We start from the raw sequence: 23758 nt of genomic DNA, 5'->3' as shown, positions 1-23758 counted from the left end.
TTCTATCCTGCAGCCATGGAAGAGAAAGACTAGGAGAAAGCGTAATGGTAAGTTCCAGATTCCATGAGTTAATTTAGAAGTGTCAGAGGTGAAGGGTGGAAGATCCCAAGGTATCACAGATGAAAGATGGAAGATTTCAGGCGTCACAGGTGAAAGATGGAGACCCATTGGTTCAAAAGGTCTCAAGTTTTCCCTACTAGGTTCTCTGATTCTGTCCTGCAGCCATGGAAAAGAAAGTCTAGGAGAAAGCATAATGTTCAGTTCCAGATTGCATGAGTTAAACAACTAGAAAAGAAAGTCAGGATGCCTGAGGTAAAATAAGACCACTAGGGAAAAGAGCTAGAAACAAGGACAGGAATCTTTCCTGATTGAAGTGTATGTACATAGGCACTAGATCTCCTCTCAGTACAGTTATTTCTAGGCAACTGATTTCATCACCTTACTTCGAAGCATCCTTACTTTGAAGCATCTAGTTTTTGAGGACTTCTTTAAGGAGCTCATACCCACCTCGATCGAATTGAAAGCAGCTAGTCAAGAGAGCGATTGCCATCATCTTTGAAATAGATTTGAGGACTTTTCATTCGTACATGTAGAAGCCCTGGGAAATTATGCCCCCGCAGCACTTGAACTGTCCCAAAATAGGTTCTTTTCTTATGTTTCCACATCTGGAAGTCACAAGATACGTGTTATACATTTAGATAACCAAACAGTTGTCACCCTGTCACATTTGGGGTTATTTTTCTTATGCTCACAGCACAATTGTAATAAATCAGCCATTGGCATAGACAAGAGCAGCACCTTTATAGCCCTTGTTATGGTAGGCAAGCTCAACTCATTTGGAACTACAAACGTGAATTTTGTCATCACGCAACCGGTTTTTGCAGCTAGCTTTGTCTCTGGTTATAAAAGGTGGCTCGGGCTTTTCCTGATGCTATTACCTCCTCCACAGCCGTTGTATCTACATAAACCAGTTCTTTTTTTGGTGGTTGTCAGCGCAGTGGCCATCAATTCCTTTATATCAATGTCAATTCACTTGCTTTTGTTAAGAAGCTTGAGCTTTGCTGCTTGCTTTGTCAAGAGAGGAAAGCTGGTGGAGCTTCCTCATGTCTCAGCCTGGGGATATCATGTAAGTATGGCAAGAGAGAGAGAGAGAGAGAGAGAGAATGTGATAAATAGAGGAGCTGCCAGTGGATTATTTTAACAGGAAGTACTCATCATTCTTTAGTTAATAGTTATCAAACTCAAGGCAAGTCAGTAGGGTGAGGGGAGAATTGACTGACAGATATGGAACCTAACATGGATCAGTTTTTCCAGTTTCAGAGTTTCAATTGTGAGATGCTTGCATCTAACTATATTTCTTTGCTCAAATTTAGTTTTAGATATAAAAACAGAACTATTGATTTTTCAGCTTAGACTGCTTACTCATCAACGGACCTAACCACCCCTAGCTCCGGTCCCTCCCCCTCTCCCATGGTCCCCACCCGACCAATTTGGAGCAGTGCTCACCCTAAGCCTAGGGTGTTCGCTCTTCAAAAAAGCCATATAACCCTTAGCCTAGGGTGGTCACTCTGTAAAAACCCATATAACACATGCACACATGCATCAACCATTTTACTACTCTATGTGTATACGCATGTACATGTACATGCATACACATGCCCGTATGAGTACACATACACACACACCATTCATGTGTGTGAATATGCGCACGTGTGTCGTGGCGCTTGTGTAGTTAGGTGTCTAATGTTTCACTCATGCATAGGCAGCAGTAGAGTTTGGTCTTAACAAGTAACTTTTTTCAAACCATAAGCTATACAAGTGGTAAATGTAAAATCCAATCTAAGCAAGTCAAGGTAATTTTTAAGGGCAAATTTAGGAGGTGGTGGGGCTAATATACAAAACTTCAAATTTGATAAATTCGCCCAAATTTTAAAATAACTTTCTCATATGAGGTCTGAATTCACCCCTTCAAGCACTCAAATCGATCAGCATAAGCTATCTATAAGGTTAGAATTCTCAAATTCTAGCTTATAAAAAACATGTATATGAACTTTAAGTATACGTAAACTCATGGAAGCCTTAAAAATGGTAGCATGGGCTAATATTTGTAACTCTACCTTGGGAAAGATTCACCCGATGACCTAAACTTACATAATTCTACAGGGAAAAGATTCGCTCAACTACCTACACTTCCATATGTATGCTCCCCTCTTAAAGATTAGCCTGAAGCAAGTATGCCTTCATACTCATTACAAGAATCGAAATTCATATTTATATTGGTGTGCATACGTGATTGGGTAAGGGGTAAAAAGGAACAGGCTCAAAGCACGAGCAACCCCTCCAATCCCGTAGGTGTCCATGTCATGGCACAATTGGAGGGGCTCCTCTCATCAATATGGCCCCTCATAACGATACACAAATCCAAACCTCCCTTAGAGGTCTAGGAAATCTATGTAGCTGATGGTAAGCTCACTGTGAGGAGGGGGGGGGGGGGGGGGGGGTTGGTCATCGTAGGTGTAATTCCTATTGTGCCATTGGTGGAAAATTGGTGCACTTTTGCCATAGGTTACTTGAGGCTTGGCACCAATAAAACAAATGGCCCATTGATGGTTGAGATTTGTTTCATCTTGTCCAATAAATAGCTTACAAAGCATTCCCTAATCAGGAATTAGAAAAAAAAAGGGTCTTCAAGTAAAGCTTAATTGAGTAATGAGTGGTAAATTGATTAATTGAGGGGTATGTGGATTAAAGTAGAGGCAGTATTAATGCCAAGGTTAGGACTAATTCTTTGCATCTATCCAAGGCACAAAACATAGGTAGTAACACATATTGCCCATGGGTATCGACAAGTGTTGTAAGTCTTGATTGCTTGTTATCATAGTCAAGTATGGACAAGTGTTATAAGTCTTGATTGCTTGTTATCATCGTCAGGTAGGACATGTGTTACAATGGACTAATAAATGGCCACTAGAAATAGAAAAAGCTACTAATGGAGATTTTGGGTGAAGGCTATAATGCATTATTTGCCATTAATGGGTACTAAGAATGTGTTTTTAAAAGCTAGGAAATCATGTGTTGGGCATATTAGATCCCTTGACATAACGTTATTGTCATACTATCAAAGGTTTGTCCATCTTTTAAAGGACCTAGACAAAAAGTCAAAAGTAAAAAGATTAAATGAGAAGTGGACAATCGCATCATCGTGCCATGGGATAGGCATGTGTGTGAGCCCAAAGGAAAATGAAATTTTGAAAACAAGGGCATAATCACACCATAGGAAATAATGAAGTGAATAAAAGAAAGCATCTAGATCATCTTCATCCTCTCAAACAAATGAGCCTAAAATGATATAGTTGCAAAGGAATAAGGCACACAACAACTTGAGACCATATCACATCCATGCCAATTTATGCCAAGAAACTCTTTATCCAGAGCATGTATTGAATCCAAAAGATACCTTTTTGCATTGAACTAAAGTAAATTGATGATCTAGTCGATTCCAAGGTAAAACCATGGGTTTGAACATGGGGGAAATTTCACCTCTATGAAAACCTAACAGGCGCATGTAAGTTCCTAGGCTGCCTTGTCATCATTCAAACACCAACATAGTGTCATGAAGTGATTCTCATAGTCACACTTATCTTTATCTTCTATTTTTTGGTCCCAACCCATCAAACCAAACATTGAACGATTAATTGCCTTTGCATATTTCAGAAAGGCGCACTATGTGATATCAATATATGTGTTTATCTACCATCATTTATATTCCTATTCAAGAGGATGCCCCAATCACCTTTTGATACTTCTCCCATCAAATTCTAAGTAAAGTCATAATAGTCTATCCATCTTTCCTACTTTGAAGACTACAAACGTATGCCAAATAGCTTGTTTGCATTGCAAATGAATCGTCATGATAATTAATGTTTCCTAGATAAATGAAGGTCCATACCTACTTTTTGCTTCTTTATTGTAGTTGTAGTTGTGATGTATTAGCCAATAGCTAAGCTACTCCTTAGTACCTTCAATGTCTTGTCATGTGTTCTTAATTTTGAAATTGAATCACTAATTCAATTATTTTTGCTAATAGTAAGGGTTTAAGGTCCATCCTTATTTGTTTGACTTCCTTAGGTCATGCCTAGCTACAATAGCACCATGATGACTAATTTTGATGCCCTTGGGAGTGAGATTCAAACTTTTGTAAAACTTGACCCAAAACTCATGTCAAATGACATGTCATGAGACTTGCTTATGCCTATAAGTTAGTATGGTTGAACAATTTTGGTGTCTCGTAAAATGATAGCACCACCATGTTTTTCTGCTCTCCATGATTGTCTACCTTGCAAAAACCCATTTTGTCACTTGTTTTTTTCCATATTGTCACCAAAACATTTAATGGGACAAACTAGATTCAACGAAGAATGGATTCTTAGTGCCAAAGACTTTTCAAATACATTAATAAATGCATTGCTTTCCATGCACCTTGATGCAAACTTTGCCAACCTTTTAACAACTTTTTCAACCTTTCTTAACTTCTACTTATAGAGAGACCTTTTCCCCCAAGAAAGTTTGTATGACTTAAGGTTGGCCAAATTCAATCAGACGAGGAATGCAATTTTGAGAATGACTATGTAGAGAAGATGCATGATTTCAATTGTCTAATTTAACTAGATTTCTAGAGTATGCATAATTTCGCTTGTATTATTTAACTAGCTATGTAGAGTAGATGCATGATTTCGCTTGTATTATTTAACTAGCTAGAATATATTAAATCAATTCTCTCTTGCATACTAGATTTGATGTAAAATTACCCCTTACTTATAGCCCTTACACTTCGAAGAAATTCTAACACTTGGAAGAAATTCTAGAATTCATGCTTACATGTTGCTCGAAGGCTAGCATAGTCATTATTAGTAGAACCACTCCAAAGCCTATATTTTGGATTAACAATCACCCGCTTATATTTTATCCAATCTTGCAGGTGCCAATAATGTTCCTTACTCAAAAGTATACTTGCAGTATGAGCAATATGTTCATTCTCTACACTCTCTAAGTCAAATCTAAACCAACTCTTGTGCTCATCTTATATTTTAGGCACTCCCATGCTCTTTGTTGCCCAATCTACACTATGACCATTCTCTTCTTAGGTCTAGGTAACACCAGTGTTGGATGGTGATCGCTTTTGCAATCATAGTAAACACTTGTGTTTTCAAATTAGGTTAACACTAGTGTTGGTTGGATTTTTCTTTTGCAATCATAGTAAATACTCTAAGCAGTATTGCTCAAGAGGAAAGCAACATATTGAAAAAGCAAGATGTGGTAGTCCAAAGTTATAAAGTGAGGACTCACTGAAAAACCCTATGTATAACCTAGATGCAACAAAAAATCAAAGTTTACTATTTTTTCTAATTTTTAATGTTTTTCTAGATTAGTATATTGTTGCACCTCTAATTAGAATAAAGGGACTAAATGTCATAGAAAGAATGTCCTTATATGGCAAAATAGTTCCGCTAAAAACCTAAGTGGATACAAGAAGTTAAACTATGGCCATTATAAGTTCTATGCTAAAACACAAAGAAACACTAAAAATAACATGAGAAACCACTCATTTGAACACTAAGGGTTTCTAGACTAGTGGAGAGGGTAAACCAAATACGTGTGTGTGTGTGTGTGTGTGTGTGTGTGTGTGTGTGTGTGTGTGTGGGGTGCACTATGTGATGGAGCTCGACGTCTCTCCCTCGTCTGCACCTCCTGTCGTACCACCTGTTATTGCCGTACCTTCATCCGCCTAGTTCACGCTGTTCAATCTATTCACATCAAGCCTTCGTCGTCCGTTTCACTTCCGCGTTCATCTGCTTCAGTTTTGTCTTCGTTTGGTTCTGTCCCACTGCCCTTACCATTGACTGTTACCTCGTTCCCAGATTCGGCGCCCTCTACCTCTTCAATTGTTCCTTTCGATTATGTCCCAATTACGTCTTTCCTTTCTATAGTGCCGCCTATACTTTTTAATTCCACAAGTACAGCCTCCGCCCCTTCTTCATCGACTCTAGACTCGACTGTTCGTTTTCACAACTGGAAAAGACATGAGTTTTTCTCTCTGAGGTTTGCTTGTAAATTTTATCTTTGTACTTATTGGTGGGTTTTCACCTCGTTTTGAGGTTTCCCACAGAGAAATATAAGATTTCACTAAAAAAATGTGTGTGTGTGTGTGTACGCGTGCATGCATAGTCGCACAGATATACATACGTACGTAGGTACATACATAGGTACATTCATACGTAGGTACACACACACACATCGCACACACACACACAGAGGTACTTTTTGGTGAAATCCATCCGTCATTATATTATAGAAAACTGTCCCATTGAAAGGGACTAAAAACTACAAACATCAACAAACGTCATTGTATGACAAGAAGGTAGGTTAATTTATGTCTTGTGCATGCATACAATGATAAAACGATTATTGCAGAGAGGCACGAAAGAACTAATATTTAGCCAAATAGGAATCACCAAAGACCCGATGGTTGCGGTCCTTCCAAAGTGCCCAATAATGAACCCAATAGAAAAAAAGATCAAATTCTTGTCCCATCAGGTACAACCAAAAGTTGCTGCCAAAGGAAGCATGGGGAAAAGGGGCTGAAGCCGACGTGCACGCACACCCTTTTTTCTTTTGGGTGAAATCCATATATCTTTATATTACAGAGAGCAATCCCCAAAGAGAGGACCTAGTATTAGAATATCAAAAGACACAGACACAGACATAGACACACACACACGCACACACACACATGCACGCACGCACGCACATGCGCACGCGTGCACACACACACACAAGTGTATATATATGAATAATCATTGAATGATAATTCAATCATGGCTTAGTTGTTAAAATAATTTGATGATTATTTCATGCTAGATATCTATATTTGCATGCGACTCACTTTTTAGAGAAATGAGAAAATCTAAAACCTTCGTGATTATTTTACACACTCTTTAACATTTTTAAGATGTCACAAGCTAGCCACACAAGATTAGCCTAGAGCAAGAATAGGAGTGTGCACATGCAAAATACACAAACCTGATGGTCATGCATGTGTGGTTCTTTCATAGCTATATATTTTTGAAACATTGTAGTAGCCCCATATATATAAATTAAGACCCAACCATGATTACTAAGACACAAATGACGTTTTTTCTAGTTGTAAATTTGTTTGATATCCCTTTAAAAGCCTCAAATGCAATCGATGCTGGGCCAAAACTAATGTTAAGCTACAATTATAAAGTCATCCCAAAGTTGGTGTAGAAGGCAACTCCTCCCTCCTATTACATTCCCTAGATGGTAAATTGATTGTGCTTGAGTTGCACTCAGGGGTTGCAGGACTACAGGGCTTGTATCAGCTGGTATAGACGATTGCAGCACGGGGTGACCCTCATGCTGCAGAAGCAATGTTGGCATGGTTTATGTGCAGTTTGCAAATGAGCACCATAACGTAGGACCTTGAGCGTATTCGTGAATGCTAATGTGACCATTCATTGTGCCATACAATCCAGACACCATGCAAAAACTTTCTGTGGGGTGGTGACGATGACAGTATTTGTGAATACTCGCTTCCCTTACTTTCATGTCCGTTGTATCCACAATGTTTCTTTCTTCATTTTATTTACCCTTTACTTTGGAATTGGACAGGACTAGGCTAACTCAGCATCATCACTTTTCATGCTTGGACTAGTCATGTCTACTACCGCTTCAAGTGTAGCTTTGAATATTGTGGGAAATCAATTGACCTTGTGTAACCTTTTTCAAACATTTGTTTCTAGGTTCTACAAGCTTAATGGGCTTGCTCTTGATTTTTGATTGATGTATTCGTAACTTTGAGAAATGTGATCATGAAGCTCTTTGCTTATATTTTACAAACTTGGGGGTGTTATTCTACTTAGAAATGGTACCAAATGTTGTCACTCTTCTATATGATTAAACCTTATTGAGACTATAGCTGATATGTGTACGGCTGGAGCATTGAGGAGGGGATAAAGGTGTAGAATTCTATGAGAATAAAGCTGAGAAAAGACAGGATTGAGCAACTATTTTGAGAGTGTATGCTTCAAGAAAAAAAGTGCAAGTCAAGGAAGAGTGTAGAACTACAGTACCACATTTACTTAACAAAGAACTAAATTCCTTAAAACCAAATAGCAGCATTTCCATTGCCTAAGAATGGATCGCCCCAGCTCAAACATTCAATGTAAAGACTCTGAAGTCCCTTCATAAGGTTTGTTGTGCATCCAGGCAAATCCACCCACAGAAGGGCACACAATATTGCCGCTCAATCTTGTATACAGAAATTAGCATACACTCCTTGTTTTGAGAAAAAACACTAAGCTGATCCACGTCTCTTTCTTCCATGCATAAAGAACTGCAATTATGAAGCATGCTAGTATTTGAGAGTTACACAAGAACAAAGATAAAACTGGGGAAGGAAGAGAGAGAGAGAGAGAGAGAGAGAGAGAGAGAGAGGACATCTTTGATTTTTACTCCTATTTGGAAGTAAACCCAAAATTATCATGGTTCGAAGTACTGTTTCACAACCCCTAGTTCACTTGAGCGAACAGCCATGTGTGTGTGTGTGTGTGTGTGAGAGAGAGAGAGAGAGAGAGAGAGTTAGAATGATCAAGTTAGGACCTGCATACAAGTCAGATGTAATAAATCCTCCCTCTATCATTTACCCTGCAATTGAGACAATGCCTATTATTGAAACATGATGAACACTCTTGTGAGAATTCTCAGTAGACTTTATTGGGTTTTGAAAAAACCACTCGCTCTCTTTGTAAGCAATGCATGCTCTCTCTCTCTCTCTCTCTCTCTCACACACACACACACACACACACACACACCCCCACACATGCGCGTGCATGCATGCATGCATGCACGATCTTCCTATGCTGTATGTGATACGGATATCCATGTGCTAGTGAAGGTGCATACTCACGGTCAACCAAAAAGGAGATATGAAAAGCCCCAGCCAGATTTCTTAATGTGTGGAAAAGATCAATCTTCACAAATGAACGAAGCAGAAATCCACTGGATGCTGACAAACAGAAAACATAATGGATTATCTGGCTTTCAACAAAAAAAGGAGACACCATTCAGCTTTTCTGAGCCCTGGCAAAAGGTGTTACCAACCACTGCTTGTTAACAAAATCACAATTTTAAGTTCCGCATGAGTGTCATTATACGAAGCGCGACACCACAAACCAGCTTGAAATATACCTGACCTGATAAGGAGATACCCAAGTAGAATGGATATACATCAAAAGTAGTGGACTCCATCAAATTAGAATGGAGATACTCAAGTAGAATGGATACTCATCAAAAGTAGTGGAGTCCAATCCTATTCAAGCAGTATAGCCTCTAAGGGTAGCAGCTCAGGTGGTAAGAAGGCATAATTCCCAGGTGCTCCAACGTGAATATGTATCAATGAAACTTATCAGAAAGTCATGCAATACCTCTCCAACAACTGTTTCTAAAAGGATTAAATCTTGTTGCTACAAAATGTTCCCTAGCTACTTCAATGGTAAGCTGATGGAAATAACTTGTAGTATACAGGAAAAACTCTACTTCCATTTAAAAACATCAAGCATCCTAGCTCCCTTTGCTGGTTTTATAATTTATGGAATCTGGAAATTACCATAAAGTTTTCTCCTAGTCTTTCTTTTCCATGGCTGCAGAACAGAATCAGAGAATCTCGTTGGCAAAACCTGAGATCTTGCACGCTTCAATCGAGGCACTTGGTCTCCATCCTTTCCATTGGGCACCTGTGAGACATGTGGATTGGGATCATTTTCTGTCCTCTGATTGTCACTCTTTCTTCTACCAAAAGAATCCCCTGGAACAAGTTGGGGCGTTACAAATCTGCTGATGTTCAGCTTCTTGAAGGCACTTCTTGCACGCCTGATGATTTTTTTCTTCACAATAGGAGATCTTCCATAAACAAAATACAATCCCTTAGAATCAGAATGAAGATTATCATGATCACCACCGTCACTCTCACTCTTAATCCCCACAGAAGGGTCGGGAGTTTCATCATTTTCCCCTTCGAATTTACCCCCCGATGTCAATTGTATGGCAGTCAGTAGCAAATCCAAAGATCCACTGTCCTCGCTCTTCACCTCCATGGGTGCTTCCGCTGTATCACTTCCCAGTGTTAAAAGCATCTCATCCTGTTTGCATTCCTCCACATCCCCAGCCTCTCTTGTAGAATCAATTTCCTGTGAACAGTGACGAGACCCCGCTTTTCTCAACCTCGGTTCGTTTGCGGCAATGCTTGTTGCGATCTCTGCTCCGAAGTCGTCACATTCAGAACTATCGACGCAGGATATCGAAGTTGGTATCACTTGCAGAGAATCATCTCTTTGATTTTGCGCTTGATAATGAGTTTGCCCCGTACAGGTCTCCTGTGGCAAATCTGTCACGAAGCGCCTTGAGCTGCTGGACCTCCTGCGATTTGAAGACCTTGTTTGCACTGCGAATTTTCTATGATGTTCATCTCCGAAAATTCCCACGTCTTTAAGATCACTGTTATCGCCTTCAGCCTGAGACGCTTGCAAATCGTTCGGCAAATTTTTGCGACAGCTATCATCGTTCAGCTCTCTGCAGTCGTTGAAATCGGCTGAGGCAGTGGTGGAACAAGTCCGAGTGCCTATATGGGAAATTTCGTCAGAGGTCCTCCTCTCTACAATCGACCTCGATTTTTGATTGACGAAGGTTTTCGAACTCTTTTTTGGATTGGCGTCCGAATGGCTCGTTCTTCGGGTACCGAGAGAAATCGGAATAGAAGAGATCTGGGCATTGGAAGAGCCAGAATCTACCTTCGATCGTCGTGGCGAGGCTGATTCTTCCACCTCTTCGATCAAGAGCGGTTGCGTTCGACAGCAAATTGAAGGTTTTCTCGGGTGGCGCAAAGACGAGTAGCGTCCGAAACGCTTACGAATTTCCTCTGCCCGGCAATGAAGGTAGCTCGCAAGGTGCGTCGTGTCCCCTGCTGCTAAGAGACCGTAAGGGAGCGCCGATGCGGAGCGATCTATTTCCACATCTTCGTCCACGGTACCGGATTCTTGCATTCCAGGGGCAACAGCTGTACCGTGCCGGGGGAATTGGGAGGCTGCATTCTCCAAAATTTCTTCTTCCCCATTCTGCTGCGCAATGTCATGGCAGATTTCTCCACTGTGCGCTTGCTGCATCATGTGCGACTCGGCGAGCGAGAGCTGGGGTTGGCGAATAAGATGCGGCAAAGGCCAAACGTGGTGCGGGGAAGCAAAACTCGGGTCGTGGTGTTGGGAAGGAAACTCCTGCGGAATCGGGGTGGCAAAAGTGGTGGAGGGATGAGAGCAAGAGGAAGAAGAAGAAGAAGAAGAAGGATGGCGAGAGGGAAGAGCACCATTTTTGTTTGCAGAGCTCAAAGGAAAGGTGGCTATGGCGATTCTATGCAAATTGAAATTTTGCACACATCATTAACCAAACACACGCGCACACACTTTTTTTTTTGGGTAAACACACACACACACACACACACACACACACACACACACACATTGAACACAACCAAACACTCAAAAATCAACAAACCACAACGCTCGAGTCCCAACCATAGCCTCATTAGCCAACCCAAGTTGCCACCCAGCTCTCTCTCGCTTCGGCGTCTTCCCCCCACCTCCTGAGTTTGCTGCCTCTGTTTGATTTTCCCCTCATGAAAGATCATGAACTAACAATAGAAGAGAAGAAGAATTTTTTTAACTTCAGGCCACACATGACAGCACCCGGGGGGGATCCTCAGACGTCGACCCAAGGATCAAACTCAACACACCCAACAACTCCAGAGTGGCACAACTCATTTCCTGACGGCAACTCAGAGACTGGTTGTGTATGTTTGAACCCTTCTAGCAGATCAGTCATTGCTGCTGCTATTGTCAACTAGGCCCCGAGCAGTTTGACCCCTCATAGTTGGTCGCACGCGCACGTGTGTGTGTGTGCGTGCGTGTGTGTGTATGTGCACATGCCTTCCAAAGGGATTTGATTGCCTCCATTAGCCAAGGGTGCCACAACTATCCAACAAGTCGAACCTAAAACCACAACACATAAACTTAGAGACTAATCAAAGAAGTCAAATTATTTGGTGCCCCCTAAGGGAGCTCTTTTATAAGGAACGTAAAAGATTTTGTCAAGCTAAATTGAAACATGATCTCCTAGCACATTCAACCTCAGAGAATGGACTAAGGCATACATAATACAAATATGAGAGAGAGAGAGAGAGAGAGAGAGAGTCATCAACTTCACTAAGAGAGCGACTTATCATCTTCCATTTCATTACAATTAATCCAATGCTTTACAATCAATTCAAGTAAACTTATGCTACTTAGAATGACCTAACTAATTTATTATTTTGGTCTGGCTTTCGTTTACACAAACCTTACCATCTATTGCTTCTGTCATTTATGGACTGACATTATGTCAATCTTGTCTCTCCAAAGATATTCTTGACACACACCCCTATTCCTCTTATCGCACAACCTCTATTGAGGCATTTTCTAGGGCTTGTGAAGGGTATGTGGTAAATATCAAGTAAGATGCTTAGGCTCCGGCTTTTTGCTATCAACATTTTTGTTAGGTGCCATCTCAAGAAGGGAAGCCAGAGTGTTTCTTGAGCCAGAGTAATTGAAGAAGTGAGCTTTGAATTGGATTAAGGCTTGGTTGTCCTTTAGGTTTGGCAAGGACACTATAGCCAAAGGTTTGCTTTGCAGATCGAAATGCCCAAGTAGCAACTTTGTTAAGAATATAAATTACAATATGTGCACTAGGCGCAATATGTATACAAAGAGTCATAGAAAAGGGCATGTCCAAATGTCTAGTGCAAGAGGTTTCCTGAGTAGGGTTATGTATATAACCTTGTATCCCACCTTTCACAAGAGTGTCCATACTTTGAGATTCTGGAGTCATGGTTGTCTCCATCTCTTCTCCTCTCCCACTCTTCACATTCTTCCAACATGGTATCAAAGCTTCAAGTCTAGCTCTTGCCCTCTGCCTCCCTCATAGAGCCTGAGCACATTTGCAATGTGCTGACCATTAGCTACTGCTGCCAGTTCATGATTTCTCGCTACTACCACATTTGTAGGGTACCTTTTGTAGAAAACCTTTTGTAAAGAAACTAGTCTTTACAACTTTTTGCTTGGAAATCGATAGCTCTAGAAGCATCATTTTGAGGTTAATTTTGGTTGACCTCTTATACTCTACAAATTTTTAGATTTCAAATTTCGACAGTTTTAAAAAAAGTTGAGAGTCCTCTCTTAAATTATCAAAGTTTGTGTTTTATCAAAGTGTGTTGAGTACTTCCTCCTCAGAGTTTATGTTAGTACATCGCTCAGTTTCTTAAGTACTTTGTCAACTAGCTCCACTTGTCATGTCGCCTTTCCCTTTTGTATTTGTGACAATGTGCTCATAAAGAAGCCCTCATTGGGTAAGTTGATACTATTTCCTACCTTTGAGAGAGGCCAAGGTTGAGAGGGGAACTCTGTTCCTTTGCTATTTTGGAAGTACTATGAAGTGGCATTTAGGTTTGAAGATTTATTTTTCATAGGATAATTTGACATAAAATAAAACCTCCCTTCTTGAACTCATAATCAAACACCTCATTGTTTCCTAGTGGTAGCATCAGTCAAGTTGAATCTTCCACATTAACTCCTAGCAATTTGATGGAAATGGTGTTATGGGGCTTGCCATGTCTCTTCTTGAAGCCAACACTATTCACATAATCTTTTTCTATCATTTGGATTTGATTAAGTACACACAAACTCCATAGCAACTTCTTTGTTTCTAAATTCCCAATCGTCTAAATCCATCTTGTGCCTTCTGATGCGAGTTGCTTCTTCTTAGAGCATTATGAGCATGTAGTCAAAATGAATACCTAGTGGATTGAATGATTAGAGCTAAAGAAGTGATAGAATGAAGTTTACTGAGAAATGTTAGCATCTGACATAGCCAGAAAAACTAGGGATCACCCCAAAAAATTGTTGGAACATGTGCTAACACCTTCATAAGGCATGAAATTGAGAGGGGTACAAAGTAGCATTGTGCATGCTTATGACACATGGATTTCACGGACTGCAATCCCACATACACAATGAAAATTGGATACACGTTGAATATAATTGAATTTTGAAGCATGGAGGCTTTGTATGTCTATAGGATGGGGATTGGGTTCCCTGCACTTGGCACTCCCCAAGCCGACATCTAGCATCCTTTGCGGTGCCAAAATTGGTATTGAAGCATCAAGAACTTGAGGGCTATGTGAAGACTAAATTGGGGGTGACTTCTTTGTCTGGTATGGATAGAGACAAGTGCGTGGTCGCGGATTTGGTGACCCATGCGTGCTGAGTATTTTGGCTAGTGGCTATTATGTGATTGTTCGTTATCGATTTCTATGAGCTAGACAACATAAAGGTAGATTGAACCCCTCCTCAATATCCCGCTGGTTGGCTTTTTGAGGTATTGAGGAGGCTTTGGACGGATTGGGACCCCTGAACCTGGCATTCCCCAAGTTGACATGTGGCATCCTCTGCGATAGCAAAAAAACATCGTATCTTCTATGCATAATGGATTTTACTTCTATACCTCTCACCCTCCTCTTGCCAATTAACCTCAATTCCTCCCACTTTATCTGTTTTGATGCCTTCAACTACTCAATCATCACAACTAACTTAGAATAGTGCATTGACTACCTCACTGTAATGGTGTACTTGAAAACATGTTCATGATGTAGAAGTTATTCCTATTCGAACGAGAAAATAAGTGTGGAATCGGTATGTCATGTTCCCCTTGAATTGAGATAAGTGGGAAATTGGTATGTCATGTTCCCCTTGAATTGAGCTTCCTGCATGTCAGGAGAAGGTGAGGCAAGTTTTGTTTCCTCCTTTCACTTCAGGTCTCATGTCTAAGAATAGTTTAGTATCTTGAACCATGAATCAAGCAGCACTTCCGTATACCAATTGCTTGAAAATGTTTTCTGTCTACGCTATGATTCGAATCTCCTCCAGAATTCTTGCTTTTCCAGGAATGTAAGATGAAAAGGCAAAGGAGATGCACTGATGCCAAGTTTTGCTTGATAACTGAAGTAAGATAGTCTTGAAAAGACAATATAGCCATTCTTGACCTAGAAGCATAGCTATTCTAATGCAATGCATAACTTGGAATACCAAATCTTCTTGATACCCTTGATGACCACCTCTACACCATGTGTCATGGGGTCCCAAACTTTCTTATCACTGCCCTTTGCAAGAGGGCCATCATATTTATGGGCGCTTGTCTAGGAAACTTGAATATCTTAACATATTTATGGGTGCTTGAATATCTCAACATATTTCTGAGTGCTTGTCTATGCAACTTGATTGTATCACACATAGTTTAAGAAACTATGCGTGATACAATCATCAACAATTATTCTTACTTTTTTCTGCTTAATATTGCCATGAATCCTCATTAAATCACGAGGACCAAAAGTGTGCTACCACATTGCTAGTGATAAACAACACATATGGGTGCTATCCTCATCATAAAACTCTGTTTCTATGTTAATTTCACTACCTTTAAGCAACAATACATGTACAGCAAGTGCTTTTTTCTTGTGGAGGTTTATCTGGTGCTTTAGCTCCTGCCTTTTGGTCTCTAGGGTAGTTCCAAGCACAATGATCTTTACCTAGATATTTAAAGCTTTTCATATCCTCTTTTAGATATCTTTGGTTTATTTTTCTTTACGTGCATCTCATAGTGAGCTTAAATTTTGAAAATACTGAGTTCATATGTTCCATCTAACAATTATTCATTTACTAAGTAATAATAATGTAGGAGATGGCACAGTAGTTGGGTTTTCCTATAGTTACCAATTTTATTCAAATTGCTTGGATAAACCTATGTGCACGTTAAACATATGAATTCCATTGAGAAAATCTCTAAGAACCCAAAACTTTTCATTGAAGGACGAATGAAAGAATCAAGAACATCTTGAGTCATTTATTTGCCTGTGTGTGTTGGGGGGGGGGGGGAACATCTCAACATAATATGTTCAATATTGTGCATAGCACTAACACATAGAGTGCTATAAAGGAAAGGGTTAGATACCCTAACCCTAAAACGGTATATTCTACATTTTCAACTAAATCTAGTGTACAGTTAGTCATTTTTTGTGTGCTCTCTTGCTGTGCCCTCTCTCCTCATATCTCCACTCTTCTCCTCTCCCCTCTTCATATTTTGTCATGGTATTAGAGCTCCCTTAGCTTCCACTGAGGCATTGCGATCCTTGAGAGCATGAGAGTGATTGAGAGTTTTAGTTCTCTTGAGTGATCGTGAGTTCATCCACTTCACTTCCATTGAGAGAATCTCTCTTCATTTTGGAAGAACTTCCATCCATTCGGTTCATCTCTATTCGAGAGAGAGTTCTTTGAGTGTATTTTTCCATCTTGTGAGAGAGAGAGGCTTATGAGATGGTCTCTAGTTTGTGAGAGATCCACAGAGAAAGAGAGAAGTGCATCTTTGTTGAGAGGTCTAATTTGTACCAGGAGAGTTCTTATCCGACTACTTTGAGAGAGTTCTTATCCGGCCACTAAGGAGGCGACTACTAAGGCTGCAACAGCCAGGAGAAAAGGGAAGACACTCAAGCAATCTACAGCAGCAAGGTTGGATCCAATGACTCCTATGAGCAATTTCATCTCCAGCAACAGCCACCTTCAACAATACCATTCATGTCAATGCACAAAAGTTGGATGCCAAGGCAGCCCACATGCAACCTATAATAACCTTCACAAACTGAGAAACCACAGAGCTTATAGCCGACTAGATAGGTCTACTAGGTAGCTAACACTCCAATGCAAGTGCTAGCAACTAGAGCAACTCCTCAATGATGCCAGCACAACTCATACAAGGCAAGGCAATCAACTTCCGCCAACAGTGCCTCCACACCTATCCATGTCACCCTATCCAATCATCAAGTCACGTCAGTGTTGACTGCCACGTATGCATTAACTGCCATGTCATCTATGCCACATCATCAGGATACTTCAGCATTGCCATGTCATCACTGACTGCCACCTGATCTACCACATGGAACGCAATCCCCTGCTAGGCACACTATCCTCTTCCTAGGCACTGCTTGGGAACACAGTTGACACATCAGCATAGTGCTCCAGTGGCACACGCCTTGGCAAGCACACATTTTGCATGTGACTCTGAGTGCCACATCATCATTTTGCACCCTTTTTCCCCTCCACTTGGTGCTACAAAAAGGAAAAACGCTTGATTTTTCATGCTCTATGCGCTCGTCACATCATGCGCACATTTTCACATAAGTATCACACACTTTTGAGCCTAGGTGACAAATCCACTTCTTGCACGTACATCAACCTCTACATCGACACATCTGACTGAACACTTAAAATGAACAAAGGAAATGAATTATTTATTGCTTTTTCATCGCTCGACGATTGGTTTAGATCTATTTTAGAGTACATTAGATCATCCATAGCAGAGAGAATTCCAAAGCAGCCAATCAAAGCCATGCCCCAAAATTCCTAAATAGTTCCTACTCGGAGTCAATCTCTTCGCTCACATGCGGTTTCACATCATTACATTTTTTGAAACCCGACATTCCATAGTTCAGTGAGCAAACTTCAAAGTGTTCAAAGGCATTGACCAATTGATCAAAGGGTAGATAGCACATGATTTGATTTTACACACACATGCCATCATTATAAAGCCTTATAGGCTATTTTCCAGCATTGTGCACATCATTTTTAAGCCTTGTAAAGCCTCTTGTCTATTCTCAACATCATTTGCCACAAGCCTTGTAATAGATTGGATTATATATTTCAAGTTCTATCTTCACCGATAGTTCAAATTGCACTTGATACAGACATTGTTTTGCAACTGATTTAGACAGTGATTTCACAGACACTTTGAGTACATTTCTTGCACCATGTCTATGACTAGCACCTCAATTTGGAGGCATCTGCTAAGCTATACAACTCAAATTATGGCACATGGAAATACCAAATGGAAACCATTCTTCTACTTCAAGAAAAATGAGAGTATGTTGATTGGTCTACACCTAGACCATCAGACACTCCAATAGCAACTCCTACCATTGTTGCAGCTCTAGCAGTGGGATCTACACCTGCATCACCAGTGTCTGCACTTATAGTAGATCCTGCCATTTCTTGACAAGCACATTCAGAATGGGACAAGAAAGACAAATTTTGCATATCATTTGATCAAGCAAAATGTGCAAGATGTCATACTAGGACAGCTCAATATAATCAAGACATCAAAAAAATCTCTCTATGAGTCTAAGAACACTTCTAGGATTCTCCCACTGGGAAACTAGATAAACTAGAGTTTTTGCAATAGCAATGAGATCGGTCATGCTTACGTACTCAAGATCAAGGATTACACTTATAAAATGATGCTCAAGTATGTGTGGGTGTGTGGATTTGTATGGGTCAGAGCATAGTTTTATACTATGGTCTACCCCCACTGTTGGGCACTAATGCTGTCAGTGGGGATGTCATAGTAGCTAGTCCTCACTATGCGTGATGGAGTTTATGGTTTTCAATCTTATGACTATCTAGAGATTGAAACAGCACTATGTTGTGTTTTTAGAGGATGAGTTTGGGAATGTTTTTGGATTCATCTAGGTATATGCTTCTGCCGTGCGAACATGCAAATTTCACCTTGTGAAGTTTTCGTCCAAGGTGCAGCCTGCTGGTATTGCGATAATTCTTTCTATCTTAAATGGTGCGTTGCCCTATCAGCTAGATTTAGATGCTCGTTTGGGGGAGACTAAAATGAAATTGTTTAGAATTCACAAGCAATTTTAGCTTGAATGAAGAGATTTTGGACTACTTTTTTATTAGCCTTCTCCTTTAGTGCTAGCTTTTGTCATGGTTGAGACTACCCTTCACCTCTGGAGTGTCGACAGAAACTCAATATGAAGACTTTGTATAAAAGGATGCTCCAATATGTGTGCATAGTCCATTTCAAGGGAAAGGTATTGTCCCTATGAACAATTTCAATGGTACAAAAGGATTGATGAAAGATGTGCTCTTTGTTCTAAAGCTCAGCAAGAACCTCTTATCAGTTGGTTAGAACACAACTACCAAGTCATCTTCAATGGAGATGAATGCACTATCAAAGACAAATCCAGAGGATGTCAGCTAGTAGGAAAAGAAGTCAAGGAATGAAACTTGTTTAGAATGGTAGCTTTAGTACCGGATTTGCATTCCATGTCAACTCAACCACAAAAGATGCCACTTTCTGCAATATGGCAAAAGAGATATGGACATGTCAATTTTAAAAGCTTGATAGAGCTCAGAAATCAGAATATGGCAATTGGAATTCCTAAGCTTCAGTTTATTGGCAAACTTTGTGAAGCATGTTGCTTCAGTAAACAAGAGCGAACCAATTTCAGTAAAAACACCTCTCAAGCAAGAGGTATTCTTCATTTATTTCACACGGATGTATGGCATTATGCCCAGACCCGCAACATCAATGGTTCGATTTACTACTTGACTTCATCGATGACTACAGCGGGTATTGTTGGGTCTACTTTTTGCAAGAAAAATCAAAAGTCTTTTCCAGATTTCAAGAATTCAAAGCCATGGTTGAAAACCAAACAAGCAGAAAGATCAAAGTCATGAGATCAGATAGAGGAGGTGAATACATGTCTTTAGCATTCATGAATTTTGCAGAAAGATCAAAGTCATGAGATCAGATAGAGGAGGTGAATACATGTCTTTAGCATTCATGAATTTTGCAGAAGTAATGGCATTCAAAGACAATTCACTTGTGCAAATACTTCTCAATAGAATGCAAGAGCTGAAAGGAAGAATGGTACTTTAGCAAACAGTGCTAGAGCAATGCTCAGTGAGAAGCATCTTTCGAATCAATATTGGGCAAAAGCAATTGTCACATTGCAAACTACTTGCTTAATCGACTTCTGATCGAGCCGATTTAGGGTATGACACCTTATGAAGAATTCATTGGACATAAGCCATGCATTGGGCATCTCCGCATATTTGGTTGTATAGCATATGCCCAAATATATGACGATCATCGTAGAAAATTGGATGCAAAGTCATGTAAATGCATCATGGTTGGCTACAATGAAGAGAGCAAAACATACAAGTTGTATGATCCCATCAACCACAAGGTCATTATCTCCAAAGATGTAATCTTTGATGAGGATTCATAATGGAAAACCTCAAAACATAAAGGATAGACACACCGATTACACAATCATCTATAGAAAAGGTTGATGAGGAAGAGCAAGAATTGCCAGAGACACCTCGAGAAGAGTAACAATAACTTAGACAGCAGTCTACTATGAAAAGCAGACCACTAGTTAGATTGACATATGCTCTAAAAGGAAAAGCAATTCAAGTTGAAACTACCAATTATGCTCTTATGACTACCAACACGGCTTCAGAAGAGCTAGTGTAGTTGGAAGACGCAGTTGACAAGCCAAAATGGCAAACTACTATGAATGAAGAAATGAAATCTTTGTACAAGAATGATACTTGGGAATTATGCGACCTTCCACTAGGAAAGAAGGCCATAGCAAACAAATGGCTTACAAAGTAAAGTACAATCCAGATGGAAGCATTGAAAGATACAAAGCCAGACTAGTTGCAAAAGGATTTGCACAGCAATATGGTCAAGACTATGATGAGACTTATGCTCTAGTAGCAAAGATGGATTCCATATGGTTCTTGATATCACTAGCAACACTCAGCAAATGGAATGTGTCCCAGCTTGATGTCAAGAATGCATTTCACAATGGTTACCTAGACAAGGAAGTCTACATGCGACAACCAGCAGGTTATGTTGAACCAGGGAAAGAGAAGCAAGTTTGCAATCTTAAGAAAGGTCTCTACAGCTTAAAGCAAGCACCCAAAAGTTGGTACAATAGAATTGATAAGTATTTTGCTAATCTGGGATACATGAAGTCCAATGCAAATCGTACTCTCTACCACAAAGTTCAAGGGGAAGACATTACTATTGCACTTCTGTATGTAGATGATCTCATTGTGGCCGAAAGCAATGATAGGTTCATCAAAAAGTTGAAACAAGACTTATCTGCAGAGTTCAACATGAAAGATTTTGGACTTATGCACTGTTGTCTTGGTATTGAATTCTGGAGAGACTTAGACAACACCTTCATGAGTCAGCTAAAATATGTTGATAGTCTTCTAAAGAAGTTTCATATGATAGATTGCAAGATTGCACCCACTCCCATGGAACAAAGTTTGAAACTTACTAAAGATGTAGAAAGGCCTACAATCAATGACAGGTACTATCGACAGCTCATCGGATCTCTAATATATTTGACTATCACACAGCCCGATATTTGTTATGCAATAAGTTCACTTGCATAGTTTATGGCAAATCCAAAACAGTCTCACTGGAATGTAACCAAAAGAGTCTTGAGATACATCTGAGGTACAAGACAGTTTGGAATAGAATACAAAGGAAGTCATCCAAGGTTGCATGGATACTGTGATAGTGACTATACAAGAGATCATGAGACCAAGAGATCCACACAAGGATATGCATTTTTCCTTAGTCAAGGTGCTATAACATGGTTGTCAAACAAACAGCCAATTGTTTCTTTGTCTTCCATAGAAGCAGAATATAGGCCACCCACTACAGGTGCATGTGAGGCTATAATTGTCAAAAACATTTTACTTTGATGAATCAAAGCCAACAACAATATACTGTGATAATCAATCAGCTCAAGCATTGGCCAAGAATCTAGTATATCACTCCAAGACCAAGCACATTAATGTCAGAGAGCACTTCATCAAAGAAAGAGTGTTACTTGGTGACATCACACTGCAACATTGTGATAGTAAAGAGAATGTTGCAGACATCTATACCAAGCCACTTGGCAAAGGGCTTTTTGAGAAGCACCAACAAGCTCTTGGTTTGACACAGAGGAAGGACATTCCCATCAAAGGGGTGTGATGGAATGTAATGCTCAGTCCTTCTTCGATTCCCTAGAATCATCATCTTGAGGGAAGGCCTACTTTATGATGTTGATCTTGAGGGAAGGTGTTGAGGAACCATCTCAACATCATATGTTTGATATTGTGCATAGCACTAACACATAGTGCAATAAATACCCTAACCCTAAAAGGGTTTGTATATATTCTACATTTTCAACTAAATCTAGTGTACATTTAATCCTTTGTGGTGTGCTCTTAGCTATGCCCTCTCTCCTCATCTCCACTCTTCTCCTCTCCCCTCTTTATATTTTGTCAAGGTGCACATGTGCGTGTGCATGTGCATGTGCATGTGCGTTACTTCTGTCTCTGTGTGTGTGTGTGTGCACGTGTGTGTGTGCACGCATTGCATGTGCATATTCGTGTTTGTGTGTGTGTGTATACATGCCCCTTAGGAGGGGGAGTATAGATGAGTGCAATGGGGAATACTAGGCAAGTTTCTAATGGTATATTCTTGTGTCGGCATTAAATACAAAAGTTGTACACAATGTCTAAAAGTTAACATTCTTCATATTTATTACAGCATGACCACCCTATATTAGGGGTTCAATGAGAGAAGAATTAGCCAAATAATAAATCTACTGTCCTGAAAAATATTAACAAAAACCGGAATTAGAGAGTCTAGATCAATACAACACCTCAACCCTCAAATCTTAGCATAAAATTAGACATGCATCAATCTTATGAAAGAAAAGTTTAAGGCATTCATCCGTGTTAAAAATATTTCACATCCATTAAATTGAACCAATTCAATAAATTTAGAAGAAATTATGCAAGAAAAGGGTAGAGATTGAGATGCAATGGTAGATTGAACAAACATAATTGACATAGTTTAGCCCATACCAAATACCACAACCTTTCAAGATCCTAGTATATCTTTTCAAATAAGGGCTCTACCTCCCACTATCTAGATAAATTAATATCCACACATCATCTTCTAGAATGACCTTAAATTCCTTCTACCTAAAATTTCATGGTTATGCTCAATAAGTTCAACAATGACATTAGTTTATAAGATAATTTATAGATTGTGTGTATCAACTTAAGAAGATTTAGTGAGTTTAGATTCCAAGATTTTCTATATAATTTCATAAGGAATGATTCAATTCCATAGGTATACTCAACATTTGATCATTCCAACACACCCACTTTTATAGTCACTCACTCCTCATAACCCCACCCTAGGGACTAGTTAGTGTATGTGCACTTGAGAATTTTGTAGAAATTAAAAGACATATAAACATCCTATGTAACATGGATTCTTAACAACACATTTTTAAGATGATTTACATAACATTACAACTTGCATGGAGCATTCTAAAGAGCAAAGAGGATCAACATCTTATTTGTACATGGATTCTTAACAATACATATTAAAACAATTTAGAAGACAATGATACAAAACAAAGAAAGCCTTGCTTCTATTTCATAGCCAAAAACATCATATTGATCTTTCTTACACTTGTGTGAGTGAGTAAATGTGGAATGCGATTGGGTACTCTATGCCTTGTGTAAAAAAGTAAGATTAACATTCAAGACATGGGCGATGGGCAATGTTATATAAGTATGGAAGAGTGCAATGGGACTTTGTTGGTAGGCAATGCCTTAAGACACATTTCTAGTATGATTTAAGTATAATAAAGGCATGGATTATGGAAAAA

At 39.7% G+C, this 23758-nt stretch overlaps 1 protein-coding gene across 1 annotated transcript; it reads right to left on the bottom strand.

The window, feature by feature from the left end:
• Positions 1–9657: 9657 nt before the first annotated feature.
• LOC147903592 (uncharacterized) lies at positions 9658–11240 on the bottom strand. Its single transcript, XM_087372160.1, has one exon. The coding sequence runs from the start codon at positions 11238–11240 to the stop codon at positions 9666–9668; it is 1575 nt and encodes a 524-aa protein (XP_087228286.1). The 3' UTR covers positions 9658–9665.
• Between the last annotated feature and the right edge of the window lie 12518 nt (positions 11241–23758).

The sequence above is a fragment of the Dipteris shenzhenensis genome, chromosome 3 (assembly GCF_047967505.1).
Source record: "Dipteris shenzhenensis isolate YYH24624 ecotype China chromosome 3, Dip_SZ_1.0, whole genome shotgun sequence".
Lineage (NCBI taxonomy): Eukaryota > Viridiplantae > Streptophyta > Polypodiopsida > Gleicheniales > Dipteridaceae > Dipteris > Dipteris shenzhenensis.
Note: the sequence above shows the minus strand (reverse complement) of the source record. Positions and strands in the feature narration are given on the sequence as shown.